The sequence below is a fragment of the Salvelinus alpinus genome, chromosome 21 (assembly GCF_045679555.1).
Source record: "Salvelinus alpinus chromosome 21, SLU_Salpinus.1, whole genome shotgun sequence".
Classification (NCBI taxonomy): Eukaryota; Metazoa; Chordata; class Actinopteri; order Salmoniformes; family Salmonidae; genus Salvelinus; species Salvelinus alpinus.
Window position 1 is genome coordinate 15,067,737 of NC_092106.1, and position 22,381 is coordinate 15,090,117.

At 42.1% G+C, this 22,381-nt stretch overlaps 1 protein-coding gene across 1 annotated transcript in view; it reads left to right on the forward strand.

Annotated features, from left to right (window-relative positions):
• The first annotated feature begins 816 nt into the window (after positions 1-816).
• LOC139548575 (ubiquitin-associated and SH3 domain-containing protein B-like) overlaps positions 817-22,381 on the forward strand; it is a 41,299-nt gene continuing 19,734 nt past the window's right edge. Inside the window, exon 1 of the mRNA XM_071358327.1 lies at positions 817-1,086. Coding sequence (XP_071214428.1) covers positions 959-1,086 — 128 coding nt within the window. The 5' untranslated portion in view covers positions 817-958. The remainder of the gene's footprint in view (positions 1,087-22,381) is intronic.

A 22,381-nucleotide genomic window follows, 5' to 3' on the forward strand; every position in this document is an offset into this window, starting at 1 on the left:
TTGATGGTCATTGATGCTCAAACTATCAACTGCAACTCTGTTATATAACACCACAGCTTCCTACGGTTAGAGCTAAAGTTTGTAGATAGTACTTGAGCATCTATAAACGGGTCCATCTGTAGGCTCTATTATCCAAATCCAGTGTTACCCATACAGTAGTAATGTTGTGCATGTCTTTGCTTTGACACTAGGTGGAGATGAGGAAAGCGTTCTGTGTGATTGTATCATATAACCCATCTGGTACCATTGCAACCAACAGCCAAGAATGATTTTAAATGATCTATAATGGACATCATTATAATCAATCAAATGTAAAATCTGGAGCTAAGATAACACAACATTATATTTTTCTATTCATGTGGGCAGATTTGCAGCCCATGATATCCTGTATGAATGGTATATGATGAGACTGTTGAGAAATGAATGTGCCATGTAATGGTTTGTGAGTAATTTTATAAATGTAACACATTGTCTTTTTATGAACATTGAATAAATATGGATTATTAATTTATTAGGCAAATGCAGTTTATTAGTAGCCTAATTTCACTTGTTTATTTATTGTACCATATTAGACTGGGTCTAACGTTACTCTGTATTACATATTGCTCCCTATCTACAATTCTCTTTTATTTTTGGCTCAAGCTATACTGAATAGTCTATTATTATGCTAGTATGCCTATTATTATTCGGCTACTATAATTTAGGATACTGCTATGGGTCCCATGCAGAGTAGAGGCGAAAATTAATAATAAATCCCGTGCGATCTGCACGTATCTTTCCTTTATAAATTCAAAACGCAGCAGCATACATAATTTCAGTTTCTGGGGGCGGGGAGGGAGCACCCGCGACCGCACTTGCTCACAAAAATTATCGGTTGTAGACTATTAGATATCTTTCTCCACCACTCGCTACAGTATCGTAGACTGGATCTAGTCTGAAACCAATGGAATCCTGAATCATGGCTGCAAAAGAGGATCTCTTCAGCAAAATCATCCCGCGAAGCCTTCGGCCGAAAGTATCGGGCACTGTGAAATATGGATCGAATTTGGACGTCCTCTTATCGATGGGTTTCCCCAAAGCCAGGGCGTAAGTAGGCTACTGTGTACTTTATCCGAGTCACTCGTAGAGTGAACACTAGCTCTTTGGGTATAGTTTTAGCATGTGTTAAAATGACAATTTGTATTGTTACAAAATAATGTTTTCTGACGCACTGTCGTATTTCACCTTTGAAGGCAATGTATTGATCCCCATTCTCTTTCTCACCATGCGCAATTGGCTGGCAGGCGCCTACTTTTCCTCATGACCAGAAACTTTCACGCAACCTGCACTCAGGGGTAGGGGTAGACGTATTATACAAAACTAAAATCCGGGACACTCAAGTTAGTATGATATGTTACGTTGGTAGGGTATATATTATTTTTGGATCCATTTCGTATGATGTGTTACGAATTACAATTCATATGATGTGTTGCGAATTACAATTCGAATGATGTGTTACTGATTTAAAATTGATTACATTTAGATTTTATATCACTGGCCTACACACATTGCTCCATAATGTCAGTGGAAATATGCTTTTAGAATTTTTTTACAAATTAATAAAAAATGAAAAGCTGAAATGTCGAGTCAATAAGTATTCAATCCCTTTGTTATGGCAAGTCTAAATAAGTTTAGGAGTAAAAATGTATCACTTACCAAGTCACATAATAAATTGCATGGACTCACTCGGTGTGCAATAATAGTCTTAAGGAGTTTTGAATGACTACCTCATCTCTGTACCCCACACATACAATTATATGTAAGGTCTCTCAGTCGAGCAGTGAACTTCAAACACAGGTTCAACCACAAAGATCAGGGTGGTTTTCCAATGCCTCGCAAAGAAGGGTACCTATTGGTAGTAAAAAATAAATAGACATTGAAAATCCCTTTGAGCATGGTGAAGATAATAATTACACTTTTGATTGTGTTTCAATATACCCAGTTACTACAAAGATACAGGCATCCGGAGAGGAAGGAAACCACTCAGGGATTTCATGGTGGTGACTTTAAAACAGTTACATAGTTTAATGGCTGTGAACTGAGGATGGATCAACAACATTATAGTTACTCCACAGTACTAACCTACATGAGTGAAAAGAAGGAAGCTTTTACAGAATAAAAATATTCCAAAACATGCATCCTGTTTGTAATAACGCACTCATGTAAAACTGATAAAAAATTTGGCAAAGAAATTAACTTTTTTTCTGATTACAAAGTGTTATGTTTGGGGAAAATCCAACACATCACCGAGTACCACTCTTCATATTTCCAAGCATGGTGGTGGATGCATCATGTTATGGGTATGCTTGTCATTGGCAATGACTAGGGAGTTTTTTAGGATAAAAAGAAATGGAATAGAGCTAAGCACAGGTAAAATCCTATAGGAAAACCTGGTTCATTCTGCTTTTCAACAGACAATGGGAGGAAAATTCACATTTCAGCAGGACAATAACCTAAAATACAAGGCCAAATATATACTGGAGTTGCTTACCAAGATGACATTGAATGTTCCTGAGTGGCCTAGTTACAGTTTTGACTTAAATCAGCTTGAGAATCTATGGCAAGACTTGAAAATGGCTGGCTAGCAATGATCAACAACCAACTTGACAGAGCTTGAAGAATTTGAAAAAGAATAATGTGCTATTATTGTACAATCCAGGTGTGTAAAGCTCTTAGAGACTTACCCAGAAAGACACAGCTATAATCACTGCCAAAAGGTGATTCTAACGTGTTGACTAAGGGGTGTGGAATAATTATGTAAATGAGATATTTCTATATTTAATTTTCAATACATTTGCAAACATTTCTAATAACATGTTTTCACTTTGTCATTATGGGGTATTGTGTGTAGATGGGTGAGGAAAAATATATGTAATCCAATTTGAATTCAGGCTGCAACACAACAAAATGTGGAATAAGTCAAGGGGTATGAATACTTTTTGAAGGCACTATATGATATGTTATGAATTCCAATTTGTTGTGGATAATGTTAGCTAGGTGGGTAATGCTAATGTTAGCTAAGTGGCTACTGTTAGCTAGGCTAGGGGTTAGGGTTAAGGTTAGGAGTTAAGTTAAAGGGTTAAGATTGGGGTTAGGGGAAGGGTTAGCTAACATGCTAAGTAGCTAAAAAGTAGTAAGTAGTTGCAAAATGCTGAAGTTGTCCGTGATGAGATTCAGGCTGTGTTCACGTTATACGACCATCCACCTTTTGTTTTTACCTTAAGTAATAGCCTGGCCTCAAAGAGTAGATGTAACAATCTGGGCAATTCGGGCCACTCAAATTAGTATGATATGGTAGCCCTTTACAGTCTTACACGTATACTTGTTGAAATTGGAAGATTTGGGCACTAATAAACACCTAAATTGGAGGTTAGTGGCCGTACAGTAACATGCTATACATGACGTCAGATCTCTGGCTGTATGGGTTTTACAAGCAGCCCATAAGTAATTTCATGTGACCACTAACGGTTGATTAAAAAACTAAAATCATCAATAGAAAATCAAGACAAACTACCAACACCATTAAAACAGGTAACCCGAATGTTGCGTGTTCGAATCTCATCGCAGACAATTTTAGCTAATAAACAACTTTGCAACTACTTACTACTTTTTAGCTACTTTGCAACTACTTTTTAGCTACTTTGCAACTACTTTTTAGCTACTATGCAACTACTTAGCATGTTAACTAACCCTTCCCCTAACCTTAACCCGTTAACTCCTAACCCTAACCTTAATGCCTAGCCCCTTGCTTAGCTAACATTAGCCACCTAGCTAACTTTAGCCACAACAAATTGGAATTCGTAACGTACAATACGTATTGCAAATTCGTAATATTTTGTACAAATTGGAATTTGTAACATATCATACTAAATGGATCCACAAGTTAATACATACTATACAAAACGTAACATATTATACTAATTTCAGTGTCTCGGATTTGTTTTTACTGTATTGCGTCTATCCCTGAGTCCAGGTTGTCTTATGTAACAATAGAAAACATAACATATCATACTAATTTGAGTGCCCCCTGATTTTTGTTTACTATGTAACGTCTACTCTATGAAACCGGGCTGTCTCAATAGGTCATGTCATAGGCTACTGTAATCATGAATGTTGCTCTTGGTCTGGGTTGGAGTTTGGTGCACAATAGACATTAATGGTAGTTGGTGGAGACTGTATGTAAGCTGGAATTCTTATAAATGCTGATGGTATTGATGAGATGAGATATACACTTCACCTACACAGATATGATAGCCAACAGAAAACATTTTTTAAGTCTGGAAGAAACTGAAATTACGTGACCTTGAGAGAGTGTTTGTGTGTCATATGGATCACGCTCAATCTTATGTTTTGAGCTGAATGGATTGACTGTTCTTGATGTGACCAAATTACTGCAGCACAGTATACAACTGTTATGTCAGCTGGGTCCTCACTTGGAGAGACTCACAGACTCAGACAGACCCACCATGTAAGGAAGCATTTACAGTTGTCCTCATGTCACCATTATAGAGAGTAAATACATTGTTAACTTTTCAAACTTATATCAATTGCATAATTTCTATGTGATCAGGATCACAACCCACATCATTGTTCAGTAAAATATTAAAAATGCATCCCAGTGGTTATTATCATAGTTATTCACAATAGTATTGTTTTACATCTCACACTTTTAAGTCCCAGTCTCAAATCTGTATTACCTCCTAGACATTGAGGTCAGATGTCATAGGGAGTCTGTTGTGACTTGCATGCTGAATGGTCACAGACATTACGCATGCGCACACACACACAGCAGTAGGAATGCCTCGAGGATCCCTTTGTCAGCAGAGAGAGAAAGAAAGAGGGAGAGAGAATGCCTAGAAGCTGTGAGAGAAGCCACAAGCTCTTTTACATTAGACAGCCCGTGACTGCTTGGCCATGACAGAGCAAGTTATTAATAACCTCTTTCTCTCTCTATCTCCCTCACTCAAGTATTGACCCACTACATTTCTTGACTGACTTAAAGGGACATGCACTAGGAGATTCATCATATCTGCCACCTCTGTCACTGACTAGTGTTTTGGTCCAGGGAGGGGGAGAAGGGGTTGCCTGAGAGCATGTTGGATTCACTGGACGCTGTGAATGGACTGAAATAGTCAAGATGCTTAGGAGAATGACAATGCAGAAGGGGAACAAAGCTGGGTCAGCATCAACTGACATTTACTAGATATTCTATGGGGGGATGAACCACAGTAGCTACAGTGTGTGAGAGATATCACTGAGGAGTGAAAGAGCAAAAGGCAACAATGTACCAAATAACATCTGGGATGTTGAAACTCAGTCACGAGGTGCTGCTTTTCAGACTTGCTTTCTACACATTGTCATTGTGCCAAACATACAACCCTTCAGCAGGGATTTGATTCCAGTCGTACCCGGCGGTGCGTGCTGTGCACTCCCAAAATAAAGATAAATATAGCTGCAAACAGCCATGCCAGGGCTCACACTTTGGCCCCATAGCGCCACCACCATGAAAAAATTGACACATTTCCCTAGGATGAACTGTACTCCTTACCACGCTTGCCAAATATCAGAACTCAACATCGAAAGATCATGCAATATGCTTCTGTTGGTTTTTGGACCAATTTTAATGATGTTGACTACTTTAAACGTCTTCTTCTCCACAACTGCTAGACCGATTGGCACCAAATTTGGTAAATAGCATCTATGTACCGATATCTTTAAACACACTATTTTCCAGGACTCTACCTCAAACAATATGTCTGCTATGAGCCAATGAGCTTGCATTAATGTTTTTCCCGCCAAATGGCGCCACCATGTGGCCAAACTGAACCATACAGTACAGCTTAGCTGGACTCATATCCCTGAGCATGTGTGCAACATTTAATCAATCATCAAACAGATCAAGAGATATAAACATGTGCCCGTTATAGCACCACTGTGTGGTTGACCTGAATGTGATTGCATACGTTGAGTATAGACAGTGATTGGAACATCAAGTTTATCAAGTTTTGTTACAATACAAATATCTGTGTGTGATTTATATGCATTAATGTGCCAGACCACGCCCACATTAATATTTATTGGTCAGTAGCGGCCATGTTGTTTGAGATGCTAGCCTGGAAAATATTGGGTTGAGAGACCTTGGTCCATACATACTATATATCATGTTTCACGCAAATCGGTCATTCGCTGCCAGAGGAGTAGTGTTTTAACAAAGAATTACAAATGGCAGAAAATCCATCATTGCGGACCTTATGGGTTGTTGAGGCTCATTTGTTCCTTGTGAGGAGAGGGACCTATGTACCGACTAGGGTTGCAAAGGGTCGGAAACTTTCTGGTAAATTTGCTGAAATTTTCCATGGGAAGTAAAGCCCTGGAATATGGGGAATTTTGCTTAAATCCATTAAAAAAGTTAGCTTATAACAGTGAACTTTTTTTTGTGGGATACTCATAAGGCAATTCTAGGTCTTGTGGCATATTTTGGTTAAACTATCCCCAATTCAATGGAATTGCAACCCTCTGCATGCACAGTGCATTCATCCATCACATGTACAGCTGATTCTCAAGATCTTGCACACTAATGAGATGCTATTGAGCCCACACTACTACACTGTCTGAGCCAAGGACTACATGCTTTCTGGTAAGTTTTGATTACAATACCAGGTGGGGTGAATATATTTTATATGACATACATGATTTTTTGTTAATTAGTAAATAATAGCCTACGGCAAAGTGTGTTTAAATAATTTCTAACAGCATTCTCACATAGGTGTTCCTTTTGTGCATGTGTGAAAGGGCAGTGTGTAGTGCAAAAGAGATTGCATCATCTGTGGATCTGTTGGGGCGGTATGCAAATTGGAGTGGGTCTAGGGTTTCCAGGATGATGGTGTTGATGTGAGCCATGACCAGCTTTTCAAATCACTTCATGGCTACTGACGTGAGTGCTACGGGGCGGTAATCATTTAGGCAGGTTACCTTCGCTTTCCTGGGCACAGGGACTATGGTGGTCTGCTTGAAACATGTAGGTATTACAGACTGTCAGTGAAGACACTTGCCAGTTGGTCCGTGCATGGGCTCCTGAGTGGCACAGCGGTCTAAGGCACTGCATCTCATTGCAAGAGGCGTCATTACAGTCTCTGGTTCAAATCCAGGCTGTATCACATCCGGCCGTGATTGGGAGTCCCATAGGGCGGCACACAATTGACCCAGCGTCGTCCGGGTTTGGCCGGGGTAGGCCATCATTGTAAATAAGATTTTGTTCTTAACTGACTTGCCTAGTTAAATAAAGGTAAGACAATTGCTCTGAGTACAAGTCCTGGTAATCCGTTTTATGAATGTTGACCTGTTTAAAGGTCTGGCTCACATCGGCTACGGATAGCGTGATCACACAGTTATTCGGAACAGCTGGTGCTCTCATTCATTCTTCAGTATTGCTTGCCTGAAAGTGAGCATAAAAGGCATTTCGCTCGTCTGGTAGGCTCGTGTCTGGGTTTCCCTTTGTAGTCCGTAATAGTTTGCAAGCCCTGTCACATCCGACAAGCGTCAGAGCCGGTGTAGTATGATTCAATTTTAGTCCTGTATTGACACTTTGCCTGTTTGATGGTCCGTCTGAGGGCATAGCGGGATTTCTTATAAGCGTCCGGATTAGTGTCCTGCTCCTTGAAAGCGGCAGCTCTAGCCTTTAGCTCGGTACGAATGCTGCCTGTAATCCATGGCTTCTGGTTGAGATATGTATGTGCGGTCACTGTGGGGATGACGTTGTTGATGCACTTATTGATGAAGCTCGTGACTGAGGTGGTATACTCCTCAATGCCATTGGATGAATCACTTAACATATTCCAGTCTGTGCTAGCAAAACAATCCTTCAGCGTAGCATCCACGTCATCTGATCACTTTTGAGCGAGTCACTGGTACTTCCTGCGTTAGTTTTTGCTTGTAAGCAGCAATCAGGAGGATAGAATTATGGTCAGATTTGCCAAATGGAGGACGAGGGAGAGCTTTGTATGCGTCTCTATGTGTGCGGTAAAGGTGGTCTAGAGTTTTTTTCCCTCTGGTTGCACATGTGACATGCTGGTAGAAATGAGGTAAAACGGATTTAAGTTTGCCTGCATTAAAGTCCCCGGCCACTAGGAGCGCCGCTTCTGGATGAGCATTTTCTTATTTGCTTATGGCCCCATACAGCTCGTTGAGTGCGGTCTTAGTGCCAGCATCGGTTTGTGGTGGTCAATAGACGACGACAAAAAATATAGATAAACTCTCTTGGTAGATGTGGTCTACAGTTTATCATGAGGTACTCAACCTCATGTGAGCAATAACGCGAGACTAATATTACACATCGCGCACCAGCTGTTATTGACAAATAGACACACACCCCCACCCCTGTTCTGTCCTGCCGCTGCACGGAAAACCCAGCCAAATGTATATTATCCGTGTCATCTTTCAGCCCTGACTTGGTGAAACATAAGACATTAAAGTTTTTTGTATTTATTTTTGTATTTCTTAAAACTATTACCTCTTTTTCTCCCCAATTCCGTGGTATCCAATTGGTAGTTACAGTTTTGTCTCATTGCTGCAACTCCTGTACGGACTCAAGAGACAAAGGTCGAGAGCCGTGCATCCTCCAAAACACAACCCAGCCAAGCCGCACTGCTTCTTGACACAATGCCCGCTTAACCCGGAACACAGCCGCACCAATGTGTCGGAGGAAACACCGTACACCTGGCGACCGTGTCGGTGCGCATTGCTCCCGTCCCGCCACAGGAGTTGCTAGAGCGTGATGGGGCAAGAACATCCCTGCCAGCCAAACCCTCCCCTAACCCGGACGACACTGGGCCAATTGCGCAACACCCCATGGGTCTCCCGGTCGTGGCCGGCTGCGAAAGAGCCTGGACTCGAACCAGGATCTCTAGTGGCACAGCTAGCACTGCGATGCAGTGCCTTCGACGACGGTGCGCCAGGTAGCCTAGTGGTTAGAGCATTGGACTAGTAACCGAAAGGTTGCAAGATTGAATCCCCGAGCTGACAAGGTAAAAATCTGTGGTTCTGCCCCTAAACAAGGCAGTCAACCGACTTGTTCTTAACTGACTTGCCTAGTTAAATAAAGATAAAATAAATTTAAAAAAAACTGCCACTCGTGGGGCAGACATTAGTTTTTAATGTCCCGTAGGATAGTCTCGAACAGAGATCATCCAGTTTATTTTCCAGTGATTGCACGTTGGCCATTAGAACGGATGCTAGAGGCGGGTTACCCACTCGCTGACAGATTCTCACAAGGCATGCCGATCTCTGCCCCCTATATTTCCATATTTTCTTCACGCGAATGACAGGGATTTGGGCCTGGTCTCGGAGAAGCAGTATATCCTTCGCGTCGGACTCATTAAAGAAAAAATCTTCGTCCAGTTCGAGGTGAGTAATCTCGGTTCTGATATCCAAAAGCTGTTTTCGGTCCTAAGTAGCAGCAACATTATGTACAAAATAAGTTACAAACAATGGGTCAAATCACAGAAAATAGCACAGTCGGTTAGGAGCCCGTAAAACGGCAGCCATCCCTTCCGGCACCGTTATAAATCCAAGGAGAACCGGAATAATGAACACCTACAAATATAATAGGGTTTCACCCAGCTTCGCTGCTTGAACCCCTAATGAATGTAAAAAATTTTAGGGCACCCCAAGGGCCAATGATTTGACCCTGCACTTGAGGCTTCTCGGTTGGTTGTGCCATGCACTCAGTATACTGGTGTAGTATACAGTACTGGTGTCTAATGTACAACTCTGCCCTTAGGGGGAAAAGCCCTCTCTCATTTCACTTCACTGTCTGTTTGGCGTCAGTTCCTTTTTATTTGGTTGATAGTAAATAATGCACTAAACATACAACACAAGAATAGAGGGTATGAAACCCTGAATAGAGGGTATGAAACCCTGAATAGAGGGTATGACACGCTCTATTCTTGTGTTGTATGTTTAGTGCATAATTGTCTCAAGACAAGACAATCAATTAAAATGGTTAAGGAATTTAGCAAAGAAAATGTTTATGGCACTTGCTTAGACTCCAACAATGACCAGATACCCTATTTTCTGCCACTGACTGACATCATTCTCACAGTCTACAAACAAATGACTCTTTTGGTTTGCATTTACACCAAGGGTTCAAAACAATACGCCTCAGAGATGCTTTTGTGAAATGCTGTCCTTGAGGTTTGTCGTTTCTCCCTCAGTATCTGCTACGACTGACTAAAACAGTGTTCATTAATTGGAACACATTGGTACGGTTTTGATTTGATTCATTAGCATCCTCATTAGCCGACGCCAATGGCGACAGCTATTCTGGCATTGGACAGTGTTCTTCCCATCTGAATTCCTCTGTTCTTGAGCTACTATCTGATAATCAGGCTCTGAGTTCCCAATACTCTCTGGGGACTTCATTTATACTGAGTTCCATGGCTTGGTCTGATGCAGGCTTTCAGATTCTCTTCCAAGTCTTCTACTACTTGGTTTAAGCTGATGATGACCAAAAATATATTTAGGAAGACATAGCCTGTACAGTTTCTTTATAACAATATATTTACTCTATATCTATATTTTGTATAACTGTGTACTGTATATGTTTTTATGATTATATTTACTCTAAGTAAAAGCTGGAAAAGAGTAGGTATATAATATCTCATTATTCTGCACATGACTCTTTTCCAGGGATGTTCACCACACATTTCGTGTGTAGTAGTAAATGCAGCTTTCACCAATTAACTATGCTCACCGCATAATCCAAAATTGCAATGCACTGCAGCTTCTAGGGATATTTCTGGCTCATACGGTTTGGTTTAGTGCAGGCAAACACTGTTTTTGAAATCTCTGAACATTGCAGCATAGTCGCAGTTCAAGTAACACAGTATGCTACGAATGCTGTCTGAGAGCATACCCCCCGGTTTCTGAGCAGTTTAGTTTATCATTTGTTACCTCCACACCTCTGTAATATTCTGTGTATTTGCCGGAGAGGTTTGTGGAAAATTGTGGAAATATGCTGGTACCTATGTGCTGTTTCTGTCTTGCCTTCCGCTGTGATGATGAGTGGGACATATCTGTTAACTGTGGCTGGAAAGTCTGAAGTGTTGGAGCATGAGTGGACGACATAGGGGCTGACACAGTGGAACCTATATTTTCAAGGGAATTGCTCTAGCTGCCTCCCACTTCTTAAGCAGCAACATTGGATGTAGAATAGCGCTTTTATTATGCATGATTCTTTTTTGGGGTGTTTTTGTTCAGGTCATTTTCTCTGTCTTTGAAATAGTTATGTAAATGAGATTCCTTGGATTGCTTAACATATTGTTTAACATATCAGTGGGGTTCACTTTTTTTGCCACAGGAGCCATTAGTTATTCTATCATACATATTACAATTCTAAGAGCAAACGTTACATTTATATGCCAACTTTGCACTAACGTTGCATTAACGCTGCATCACTCTGTAGTGGGAGGATCAACCGAGGGTGTGTAAATGTCATGTGTTTCCTTCCTAAGAGAGGTACATCACTTAATATAACCCTCATGTCCATAATGCCTTTAATGTTCTGTCTGGAAACTCAGGACACCACATCATGTAATCATTGTTCTCCAACATCACGCAACAGGACCAGTTAAAGAGGCTATACAGGACCTTTGGATAGAGATATTTTCCTGAAATGACCTCACTGGCCAGAGAGGGGCAAAGTGGCAAAGTGGCAAACGTTTCAAAGGATTTGTGCGGTTTCATGAGATAATAAATTGATTCATATTATATCATGAACCTCACAGCCAAGATTCAAGCAAACATAGAACGTAAATTATTAGCAACTCAACCTCCATAGTGTATCTTTGGTCTGTCCAGACACTCAGATACCATATCATGTTGTCATTGTCGTCTCCAATATCACACAGTATGGTCAGTTAAGAAGACTCTTCTTTAAAATCCCATGGGTGACCAGCACAAAGAGAGAAGTGTGCCAGTCTGCTCTCCTCAATGCTGCCTATTGTCTCGCCAGTCTGACGAGGCCTGGCCACAGTTGCTGACATACCCGCAGGTGCCCGCCTTGGCATATTTTGGGACTGACAGCTGTGCTCCTTCGGTCCCCTCTGCTACTAGTACCGTCTCTGCCCCTTTCTGTCCCCCTGGCCTGCGAGGCAGCTGTTGTTTGCATTAAGTCGTACAGGGTTCGTTCAGAGTGAGACTGACGGCGTTGCATCTGTTCAGTGATGCCATCAGCAACAGACCACTAGGAGCTTTGCAACAGACACATTGGAGACAAAGCACATTTACAATCCAGCCTTTCTGTACCTTCACCTCACACATGCACTAGCAGTAGCTGAGCTGATCCTGCTTGGAAATACACCATCTTGTGTGGATGCAATGTGGTCCATTGGTAACTGCTTTTTAGCTTGCCATCCTTTTTGTGTGTACTCTGTGTGTGTGTGTGTGTGTGTATTCTGTGTATGTGTCTGTGTTTGTTTGTATAGTTGTGGCTGCGCCATATGTGTCTGTGCTATCTTTGCCAGGACTATGACAGCCAATCCAAGAGCTAGTGTCCTTCCAGCCTCATGCTTCCAGCATACTGCGGCATCCAAACCGCTGACTGGAGTCCCTATGTTTGGACATAGGGAGCTGCAACTCCCTGTCAGTTTGCTGGACATTGGGTCCAAATGATCAGAGATGAAATCACAATTGATGCGCTTTTAATTACAATTTGATATGATGACGGGCGTGCGTGAATGACAAAATGATTATGTCAAAATGCATTTGCCCTCATACTGTGTGCCTGTGCAATGATAAGCAGATGCCCATATATGATGCAGCCTACTTTATCATTGTTATGTACACAGTACATAGCTACTGTATGTATACTGTGAACATTTATACATATGTGTAGCATACTGTATCCAGTTTTCACCTACCGCCCTACTAGCAATGTGAAAAACAAAGGTGTGTACCAACCCAGAGTCAGAAACAACTCACTGGAGAAACAGCAATGTGTTTTATAGCCTAAATAATGTCATTACGATTAGTGACAGAGATTCCCCTGAGTTCTGTGAATGTAGACTAGGCACTGAACCAGAGGAGCTTTCTTGACTCTGTACTAGAGCCGTAATGACAAGGCAAGTGTGTTTGAGGCTTGGTTTGGCAAGCACAAGGAACTTACAGCTGTGGAGCATCTTTTACGGGCTGTGGCTGTGCACACTGTCTTTCTGAACTGGATGGTTCCTTCCTTCACCAGCAGTCTCTTCATCGGATTTTTATCAAAGAGGCTAGCATTTAAATGTATAACGCATGCTGTACAGTGCATTCGGAAAGTATTCTAAAATGTATTAAATTGTTTTTTTCTCCTCATCAATCTACACACAATACCCCATAATGACAAAGCAAAAACTGGTTTTTAGAAATGTTTAAAAAAAAACAACAGAACTATCACATTTAAGTATTCAGCCTCGAGTCTTCTTGGGTATGACGGTACAAGCTTGGCATGCCTGTATTTGGGGAATTTTTCCCATTCTCTCTGCAAATTCTCTCAATCTCTGTCAGGTTGGATGGGGAGCGTCTCTGCACAGCTATTTTCAGGTCTCTCCAGAGATCTTCGATCTGTGGATAAGTAAAGACCTCCCTCACAAATAATTTGAGCATAATTGTAGCGTGGTAGATAATTGCAGTCAGTGTGGTAGAGCACAGTGAGGGGAGTTTTGTCTGAACAGTAAGTCCTTCATTTACCCCTCAAGTCTTCCTCTAGACATCAATGAAATGCATAATGAGAGGAAAACACAGCAGAGAATTAGTCGTCAGTAAAAGCCTTAATGTTGTTGCTCATGGGGCTCTGAATCCAGCGAGAATCTGCATGTGAGAGTGGGCTTACAAATATTCTACATTGACACATGTTATGTTATTAATAAGAATATGTGTGTGTGTACGTGTGTACGTGTCTGTCTGTCTGTCTGTCTGTCTGTCTGTCTGTCTGTCTGTCTGTCTGTCTGTCTGTCTGTCTGTCTGTCTGTCTGTCTGTCTGTCTGTCTGTCTGTCTGTCTGTCTGCCTGCCTGCCTGCCTGCCTGCCTGCCTGCCTGCCTGCCTGCCTGCCTGCCTGCCTGCCTGCCACAGTGCAATAAGATGCCGTTTAAATTGTGCAGTTCAATATTTAGTTCAATTAAATTCACCACCCCCTAACTTTCAACTCAAAACACATCTTCACTGCTCCTGGGAGTAGATCAACAAATGCCTCTCAAGTTATTATACTACTTCCTCGTGTTTCTGTTGGACTGTGAGAGTAGAGGCAGGCAAACACATAGAGGCTGTAACAATGTACAGGAAAACAGGAAAAAGAGGATCAGTTCTATTAACGTGAGGAGGACGGAATTCTCCCCCCATCACAACACAATGCAGGAGGAAACAAAGTCTCCCAGAAGAAATATAACCTTCTGTGAATAGAACAAAGCAGTTACACCCCCACATTGACCTGTCCCAGATAAGATCATGAACAAGTTCAGATATTGCCATTATCATTACCGATATTACTATTTTCTTTATATTTTTATGGTGCTGTCAGTCATCTTTGCATGCTTTACAGTTTGAGATTTTGAAAGAGGAGCATAATCAGAGAGAGAGGGGGGGTGCAGCCCATGGTGTTTCACTCTGGTCATGCTCTAGTGGTCAGTGGCTTAGCTTCAGTGTGACAGGGCCTCAAGGTCTCTGGCAGGTTTATAAACAGGAACTGTCCGTATGCAGGGACCAGAGCCATGGGATTTCCCCACAGAGCTGAGGTGGGAGGGGTGAGAGTGTGTCTGTGTGGGTGAAGGTCAGCTGGTGTTGAAATGGTATGGGACATTTCTTGTGAATGGGTGATGGGTGGTGTGTGTGTGTTTGTGTGTGACTGGCAGGGTGGGGGGGTGATGGGGCACAACTGTGAGGAGGGGCCATTGAATATACAAAATTTGTTACATTTTCTAGCACATAGACAGCTTTCTTTTGGGATGTCAGAGATGAATTCAGGAGCCTTCTCATTGCTCCGATCATCCCTCACAGAGATAGCCTGGTTATAATGTAAAGCACTTTTCCACAAATGTTTATGAGAGTTCCCTCGTCTGTCTGATACTGACAGGCTATAATAAATATTAACTCAACCTCCATTCTCATTAGTTTACCATTTCCAGCAATGCAGTTTTCAGTTTTATAGTGCAGTAATGATCAGCGTGTCACACACACACAAGTGACAGAGAGAGAGAGAGCAAAAAAAGCTTTTGAGACAGGGATGCAGCTTCGGCCCCACCCTCTTCAACATATACAGTGCATTCGGAAAGTATTCAGACCCCATTACTTTTTCCTCATTTTGTTAAATCACAGCCTTATTCTAAAATATATATATTTTTAAATCCTCATCAATCTTTTATTTATTTTACCTTTATTTAACTGTCAGTTAAGAACAAATTCTTATTCATGCCGTGTTCAGAGGCAGAACGACATATTTGTACCTTGTCAGCTCGGGGATTCGAACTTGCAACCTTTCGGTTACTAGCCCAACGCTCTAACCACTAGGCTACCCTGCCGCCCCATAATGACAAAGCAAAAACTGGCTTTTAGAAATGTTTGCTAATTTATTAAAAAATAAAACAAACGGAAATATCAAAAGTATTCAGACCCTTTAATCAGTACTTTGTTGAAGCACCTGTGGCAGCGATTACAGCCTCGAGTCTTCTTTGGTATGACTCTACAAGCTTGGTAAACCTGTATTTGGGGAGCTTCTCCCATTCTTCTCTGCTGATCCTCTCAAGTTCTGTCAGGTTGGATGGGGAGTGTTGCTGCACAGCTATTTTCAGGTCTCTCCAGAGATGTCCGATCAGGTTCAAGTCCGGGCTCTGGCTGGGCCACTCAAGGACATTCAGAGACTTGTCCTGATGCAACTCCTGCGTTGTCTTGGTTTTGTGCTTAGGGTCGTTGTCCTGTTGGAATGTGAACCTTCGCTCCAGTCTGAGGTCCTGAGCTCTCTGGAGCAGGTTTTTATCAAGGAACTCTGTACTTTGTGCTGTTCATCTTTGCCTCGATCATGACTAGTCTCCCGAGTTCCCGAGTGGGCTACCGATTGGCGCAGCAGTCTAAGACACTGCATCTCAGTGCTAGAGGTGCACTACAGACCCTGGTTCGTTTCCAGGGTATATCACAGCTGGCTGTGTTTGGGAGTCCCATAGGGCGGTGCACAATTGGCCCAGTATCGTCTGGGTTAGGGTTTGGCCGGGGTAGGCCGTCATTGTAAATAAGAATTTGTTCTTAACTGACTTGCCTAGGTAAATCAAGGTTAATTAAATAAAACATCTCCCAGTCCCTGCTGCTGAAAAACATCCCCACAGCATGATGTTGCCACCACTGTGCTTCACCGTAGGGATGGTGCCAAGTTTCCTCCTGATGTGATGCTTGGCATTCAGGCCAAAGAGTTCAATCTTGGTTTCATCAGACCAGAGAATCGTGTTTCTCATGGTCTGAGAGTCTTTGGGTGCCTTTTGGCAAACACCAAGCAGGCTGTCATGTGCCCTTTTACTAAGGAGTGGCTTCCTTCTGGCCACTCTACCATAAAGGCCTGATTGGTGGAGTGCTGCAGAGATGGTTGTCCTTCTGGAAGGTTGTCCCCTCTCCACAGAGTACCTCTAGAGCTCTGTCAGAGTGACCATCGGGTTCTTGTTCACCTCCCTAACCAAGGCCCTTCTCCCCCGATTGCTCAGTTTGGCCGGGCGGCCAGCTCTAGGAAGAGTCTTGGTAGTTCTAAACTTCTTCCATTTAAGAATGATGGAGGCCACTGTGTTATTGGGGACCTTCAATGCTGCAGAAATGTTTTGGTACCCTTCCCCAGATCTGTGCCTTGACACAATCCTGTCTCGGAGCTCTACGGACATTTATTTCGACCTCAAGGCTTGGTTTTTGCTCTGACATGCGCTGTCAACTGTGGGACCTTATATAGACAGGTATGTGCCTTTCCAAATCATGTCCAATCAATTGAAATTACCACAGGTGGACTCCAATCAAGTTGTAGAAACATCTCAAGGATGATCAATGGAAACAGCATGCAGCTGAGCTCAATTTCGAGTGTTATAGCAAAGGGTCTGAATAAGACATTTCTGTTGAAAAAAAACTGTTTTGCTTTGTCACTATGGGGTATTCTGTGTAGATGGGTGAGGATGTTTTGTTCTTATCTATTTTAGAATAAGACTGTAACGTAACAACATTTGGAAAAAGTCAAGGGGTCTGAATACTTTCCGAAGGCACTGTATATCAACGAATTGGTGAAGTCACTCAATCAGTCTGCAGCACCTGGATAGAAGCTGAAGTCAAATGTCTACTGTTGGCTGATGATCTGGTTATTCTGTCCCCAACCAAGGAGGGCCTACAGCAGCACCTAGATCTTCAGCACATATTGCCAGGACCACAAATATTAATTCTGTCTAGACACCGTTGCCCTAGAGCACACAAAAAAGGATACTTACCTCGGCCTAAACATCAGCACCACGGGTAACTTCCACAAAGCTGTGAACGTTCTGAGAGACAAGGCAAGAAGGGCCTTCTACGCCATCAAAAGGAACATAACATTTGACATCCTATTTAGGATCTGGCTAAAAATACTTTAATCAGTTATAGAACCCATTTTCCTTTATGGTTGTGAGGTCTGGGGTCTGCTCACCAACCAAAGATTCACATAATGGGACAAACACCTAATTAAGACTTTGCATGCAGAATTCTGCAAAAACATCTTCAGCGTACAACGTAAATCACCAATAATGCACGCAGAGCTGAATAATTAGCCCATACCCGCTAATGATCAAAATCCAGAAAAGAGCCGTTAAATTCTACAACAGCTTCCTTTTGCTTCCTTTCTACAAAAGGAAGCAATTCCCAAACCTTCCATAACAAAGCCATCACCTACAGAGAGATGAACCTGGAGAAGAGTCCCCTAAGCAAGCTGGTCCTGCGGTTCTGTTCACAAACACAACCAAACCCCACAGATCCCCAGGACAGCAACACAATTAGACCCAACCAAATCAACAAAAATGTAATTACTTAAAAAATTTGAAAGAATTTACCAAAAGACTAAGCAAAATGGAATGCTACTTGGCCGTAAACAGAGAGTACACAGTGGCAGAATACCTGACAACTGTGACTGACCCAAAACTAAGGAAAGCTTTGACTACGTACAGACTCAGAGAGCATAGCCTTGGTATTGAGAAAAGCTAATGTAGGCAGACCTGGCTCTCAAGAGAAAACAGGCTACTGTATTTGCACACTGCCCACAAAATTAGGTGTAAACTGAGCTGCACTTCCTAACCTCCTGCCAAATGTATGACCATATTAGAGACACATATTTCCCTCAGATTACACAGACCCAGAAATAATTCCAAAACAAATCAAATTCTGCTAAACTCCCGTATCTGTTGGGTGAAATACCACAGTTTGCCGTCACAGCAGCAAGATTTGTGACTTGTTGCCACAAGAAAAGGGCAACTAGTGAAGAACAAACACCATTGTAAATACAATCCATATTTATGTTTATTTATTTTCCCTTTTGTACTTTAACTATTTGCACATCATTACAAGACTGTACATAGCCATAATATGACATTTGAAATGTGTCTATTCTTTTGAAACTTGTGAGTGTAATGTTTACTGTTCATTTTTGGTTGATTATTTCACTTTTGTCTATTATCTATTTCACTTACTTTGGCAATGTAAACATGTGTTTCCCATGCCAATAAAGCCAATTGAATTGAGAGCTCAGAAATATCTCAGGGTCTTAAGACTTGGACATTCCATGTAGTGTCTGCATTTGTGTCTGCATTTGTGACTTCACACTGTCTGTCTGCTGCCCTGGTTAGCCAAGAGTAGACTGAGAGGAGAGTAAACCAGGGGTGATAATCATACACACAGTAGTGTTCTGAGCTGTAAATATCACATTGGAAGGCTCTAGTGCACATGGTAACTTTGGCATGAAACAAAGGCCCTGTTCCAATATTTAAGAATTGCATCCTTCCCCACCTCCTTTCGTTGACCTAGTCCATGATTCAATACAAGGCGCTTTATAGAGCAGCACACTAAACACCTGACAATACACCTTTTTAAAGGTCATTTCCCCGATGTTCGCGGAGATCGCATTCATGGTCAACACTGGAAACGTTGGCTCAAACATAAGTTACCTTTAAAAGGTGAATTGTCGGCTGTCTATTGTGCTGCCCTATGCCGTGCCTTGGGTTGAAACCCGGCCTTAATCACAGATCTGGTGGGTGTTGTATCCCTTTATTGCTATCTCAGCCTGTCCTGACCAACTTGACATTTGATTGTCTCCTTGTTTATCTCGTGGTCTTCACAACACCTTTTGGGTATCAATTATTCCTTATGATTCAGTCTTTCAACACATGTGGAAATGAAGTGACTAAAGTTCCGCTTAAAGGTTGACTAACTAACCCCTGGTTTTCTCAGCTTCATAGTTAGTTCTTTTTCAGAACCTTTGGACAATATTAGTCATTGTCTCCATGTGTACGTGTATGTCTGCCCAATTATGTGTGCAGTCCTACATTGTATTACGCAGAAGGAGGAACATAATGCTGTCTACAGTGCTACATAAGGACGTGTTAGTTTTTTTGTGCACCTCAAAAACGTGCACACAGACACACACATACACTCGGTGTACTATACAATACATACGTACATGAGTGCGCTGATTGTGGGGGTGTCCTGCTTAGAGGCTCATCTGTTCCTCTTCCTGTCTTGAGAAGCTCACAGGAACTCTCTGGTTGGAAAATCTCACTTTCATAGCGTAGTGGGCGTTAGAACAAGCAAGTGGTTTTCTAACCTTCAAGAATGTTTAGTTTGTGTGATAAAGTCCTTTACAACCACTGAATGTGATCTGAATAACAAGCAATCCACGTAACACAAGGTTAAATGATCAATGGGTATAGAAATACACTAGAATAGATCATGAACCATGGACTGAGACAAGCTGACTTCCCATGTCGCTCCATACACTGTAGTAGAGGAAGTATTTCAGCACTATATGAACAGTTATTATTGCACTAGTCCCGGCACCCACGACCAAATCAGCCACTAGATGTTAAGGCTGTCACGAGAGATTGTTATTACACAAATTAAAGTTGGTATATGATCTGTAGACTCCTAGGGAGAGGTAACTTGGCGATTGGTGAGAAGGCTCTCAAGGACGGTCTTCTACGTTGATTTCCCCCATACTTTGTTCAGTTGCAGACAACATTGTGTGTTTTGAAATGTTCATATTTATTTTATTTTCCCCAGAGAGATTGGACTAAAATTAGATTAGCTCACAAAACAGAATGTTGTACAGAATTTGTACTTCATCAGCTCTTTAGGAAACTGGAACCAACTGGGTCCAAGCCTCTCGGTTCCCTTGCACCCAAACTCACAGATCAAAATGTAGTCAATTACAAGTGCACATGGACTTGTGGGATCATTGATGTCATGTTATTGCTGGACAGATGTGATAGGTTGAGAAACTGAGTGCAAGACATGTGTGTGTGGGGTGATAGTGTAAATAAATACCTCAGAATGAAGCTGAGCTCTTCCATGCTACAGACACACAACACTATTACAGTAGCTCAGTCATAATGAAATTCATTTGAATTCCATTTCTAAATTCACCCCAGCCCTGGTAAAACTACTATCCTGCTCAATCTGTCGTGCCCTGACCTTAGATTGCTTTGTATGTTTCTATTTTTTGTTTGGTCAGGGTGTGATGTGGGTGGGCATTCTATGTTTGTATGTCTAGGTTTTGTATTTCTATGTTTTGGCCGGGTATGGTTCTTAATCAGGGACAGCTGTCTTTCATTTACATTTACATTTAAGTCATTTAGCAGACGCTCTTATCCAGAGCGACTTACAAATTGGAAAGTTCATACATATTCATCCTGGTCCCCCCGTGGGGAATGAACCCACAACCCTGGCGTTGCAAGCGCCATGCTCTACCAACTGAGCCACACGGGACCGAAAAAAAAAACATTTCGTTGTCTCTGATTGAGAACCATACTTAGGTAGCCTGTTTTCCCACTGTTAGTTGTGGGTGGTTATTTTCTGTTTAGTGTTGGTTGCACCTTGCAGAACTGTTTCGGCTATTCTTTTTGTTATTTTGTGTTCAGTCAGTTAAGCTAATAAAGATGAACACGTACCCCGCTGCATTTTGGTCTGACGATTCCTCTTCTTCCGATGAATGCCGTGACACAATCAAAGGTCTATTTTGGGAACTTCATTAATTGTAATAGCCGTAGGGACAAATAAAGTTGAATTGAATTTAAATGAATTCAGGGACCAAAAAAACAGCAGTTATGCTCAATTAAGAGTCAGTGTCTACACCATGTTCATACTTGATGTAGTTCTCATCCTACTGTGGTGGACGACCACAGCACAGCCCTGCTGTTGCTGGCTCTGTGTCTCTGTCAACTTAGGCTATGACAGGCATCATCAACTAGATTCAGCCACGGGCCAATTTGTTCTTGAGCAGACGGTCGGGGAGCCCGGGAACATGATAATAAAAAAAAACATTTCGACTGCAAACTGACCGCAAGAAGCCTAAAAGGATATGTCTCTCTATTATGTGTGGGAATACTTGGGAACAGATTTCTAAAATTAAAATCGCAGGGCTTCCTGAGTGGTGCAGCGGTCTAAGGCACTGCAGTGCTTGAGACGTCACTACAGATCCGGGTTCGATCCTGGGCTGTGTCGCAGCCGGCCGCGATCGGGATACACGAGGCGGCGCACAATAGTTCCAGTGCTGTCTGGGTTAGGGGATGGTTTTGCCGGCCAGGATGTCCTTGTCTTATTGCGCTCCTAGCTACTCCTGTGGCGGGCCGGGTGCATGCAGGCTGACTACGGTCACCAGTTGGACGGTGTTTCCTCCGACACATTGGTGCGGCTGGCTTCCTGGTTAAGCCAGCAGTGTGGCTTGGCAGGGTTAAGTTTCGAAGGACGCATGGCTCTCGACTTTCACCTCTCCCGAGTTTGTACGGGAGTTGCAGCGATGGGACAAGACTGTAGCTACCAATTGGATATCACGAAAAAGGGGGAAAAAGTTATACATTAAAAAAATAGCTGATTTCCTGATGTTTTTACAGTCTTTTATGTCCAAAAAAGAAAACGACCCACCAAGCCCCAAAAAGAATGTATACTCTTTTAAAAAAATATTTTTTTTTTTTCTTTAACTTGGAGGGACGAATAAAACCAATTTGTTGGGGAACCCTGGGCTATGATGTGTTCACATGTGGGAGTGATCTAACTGTCACACTGGTTCTCTCTTCATTCAAACAATTTAGGTTGATCGCAAACCTTTAAATACCAGTG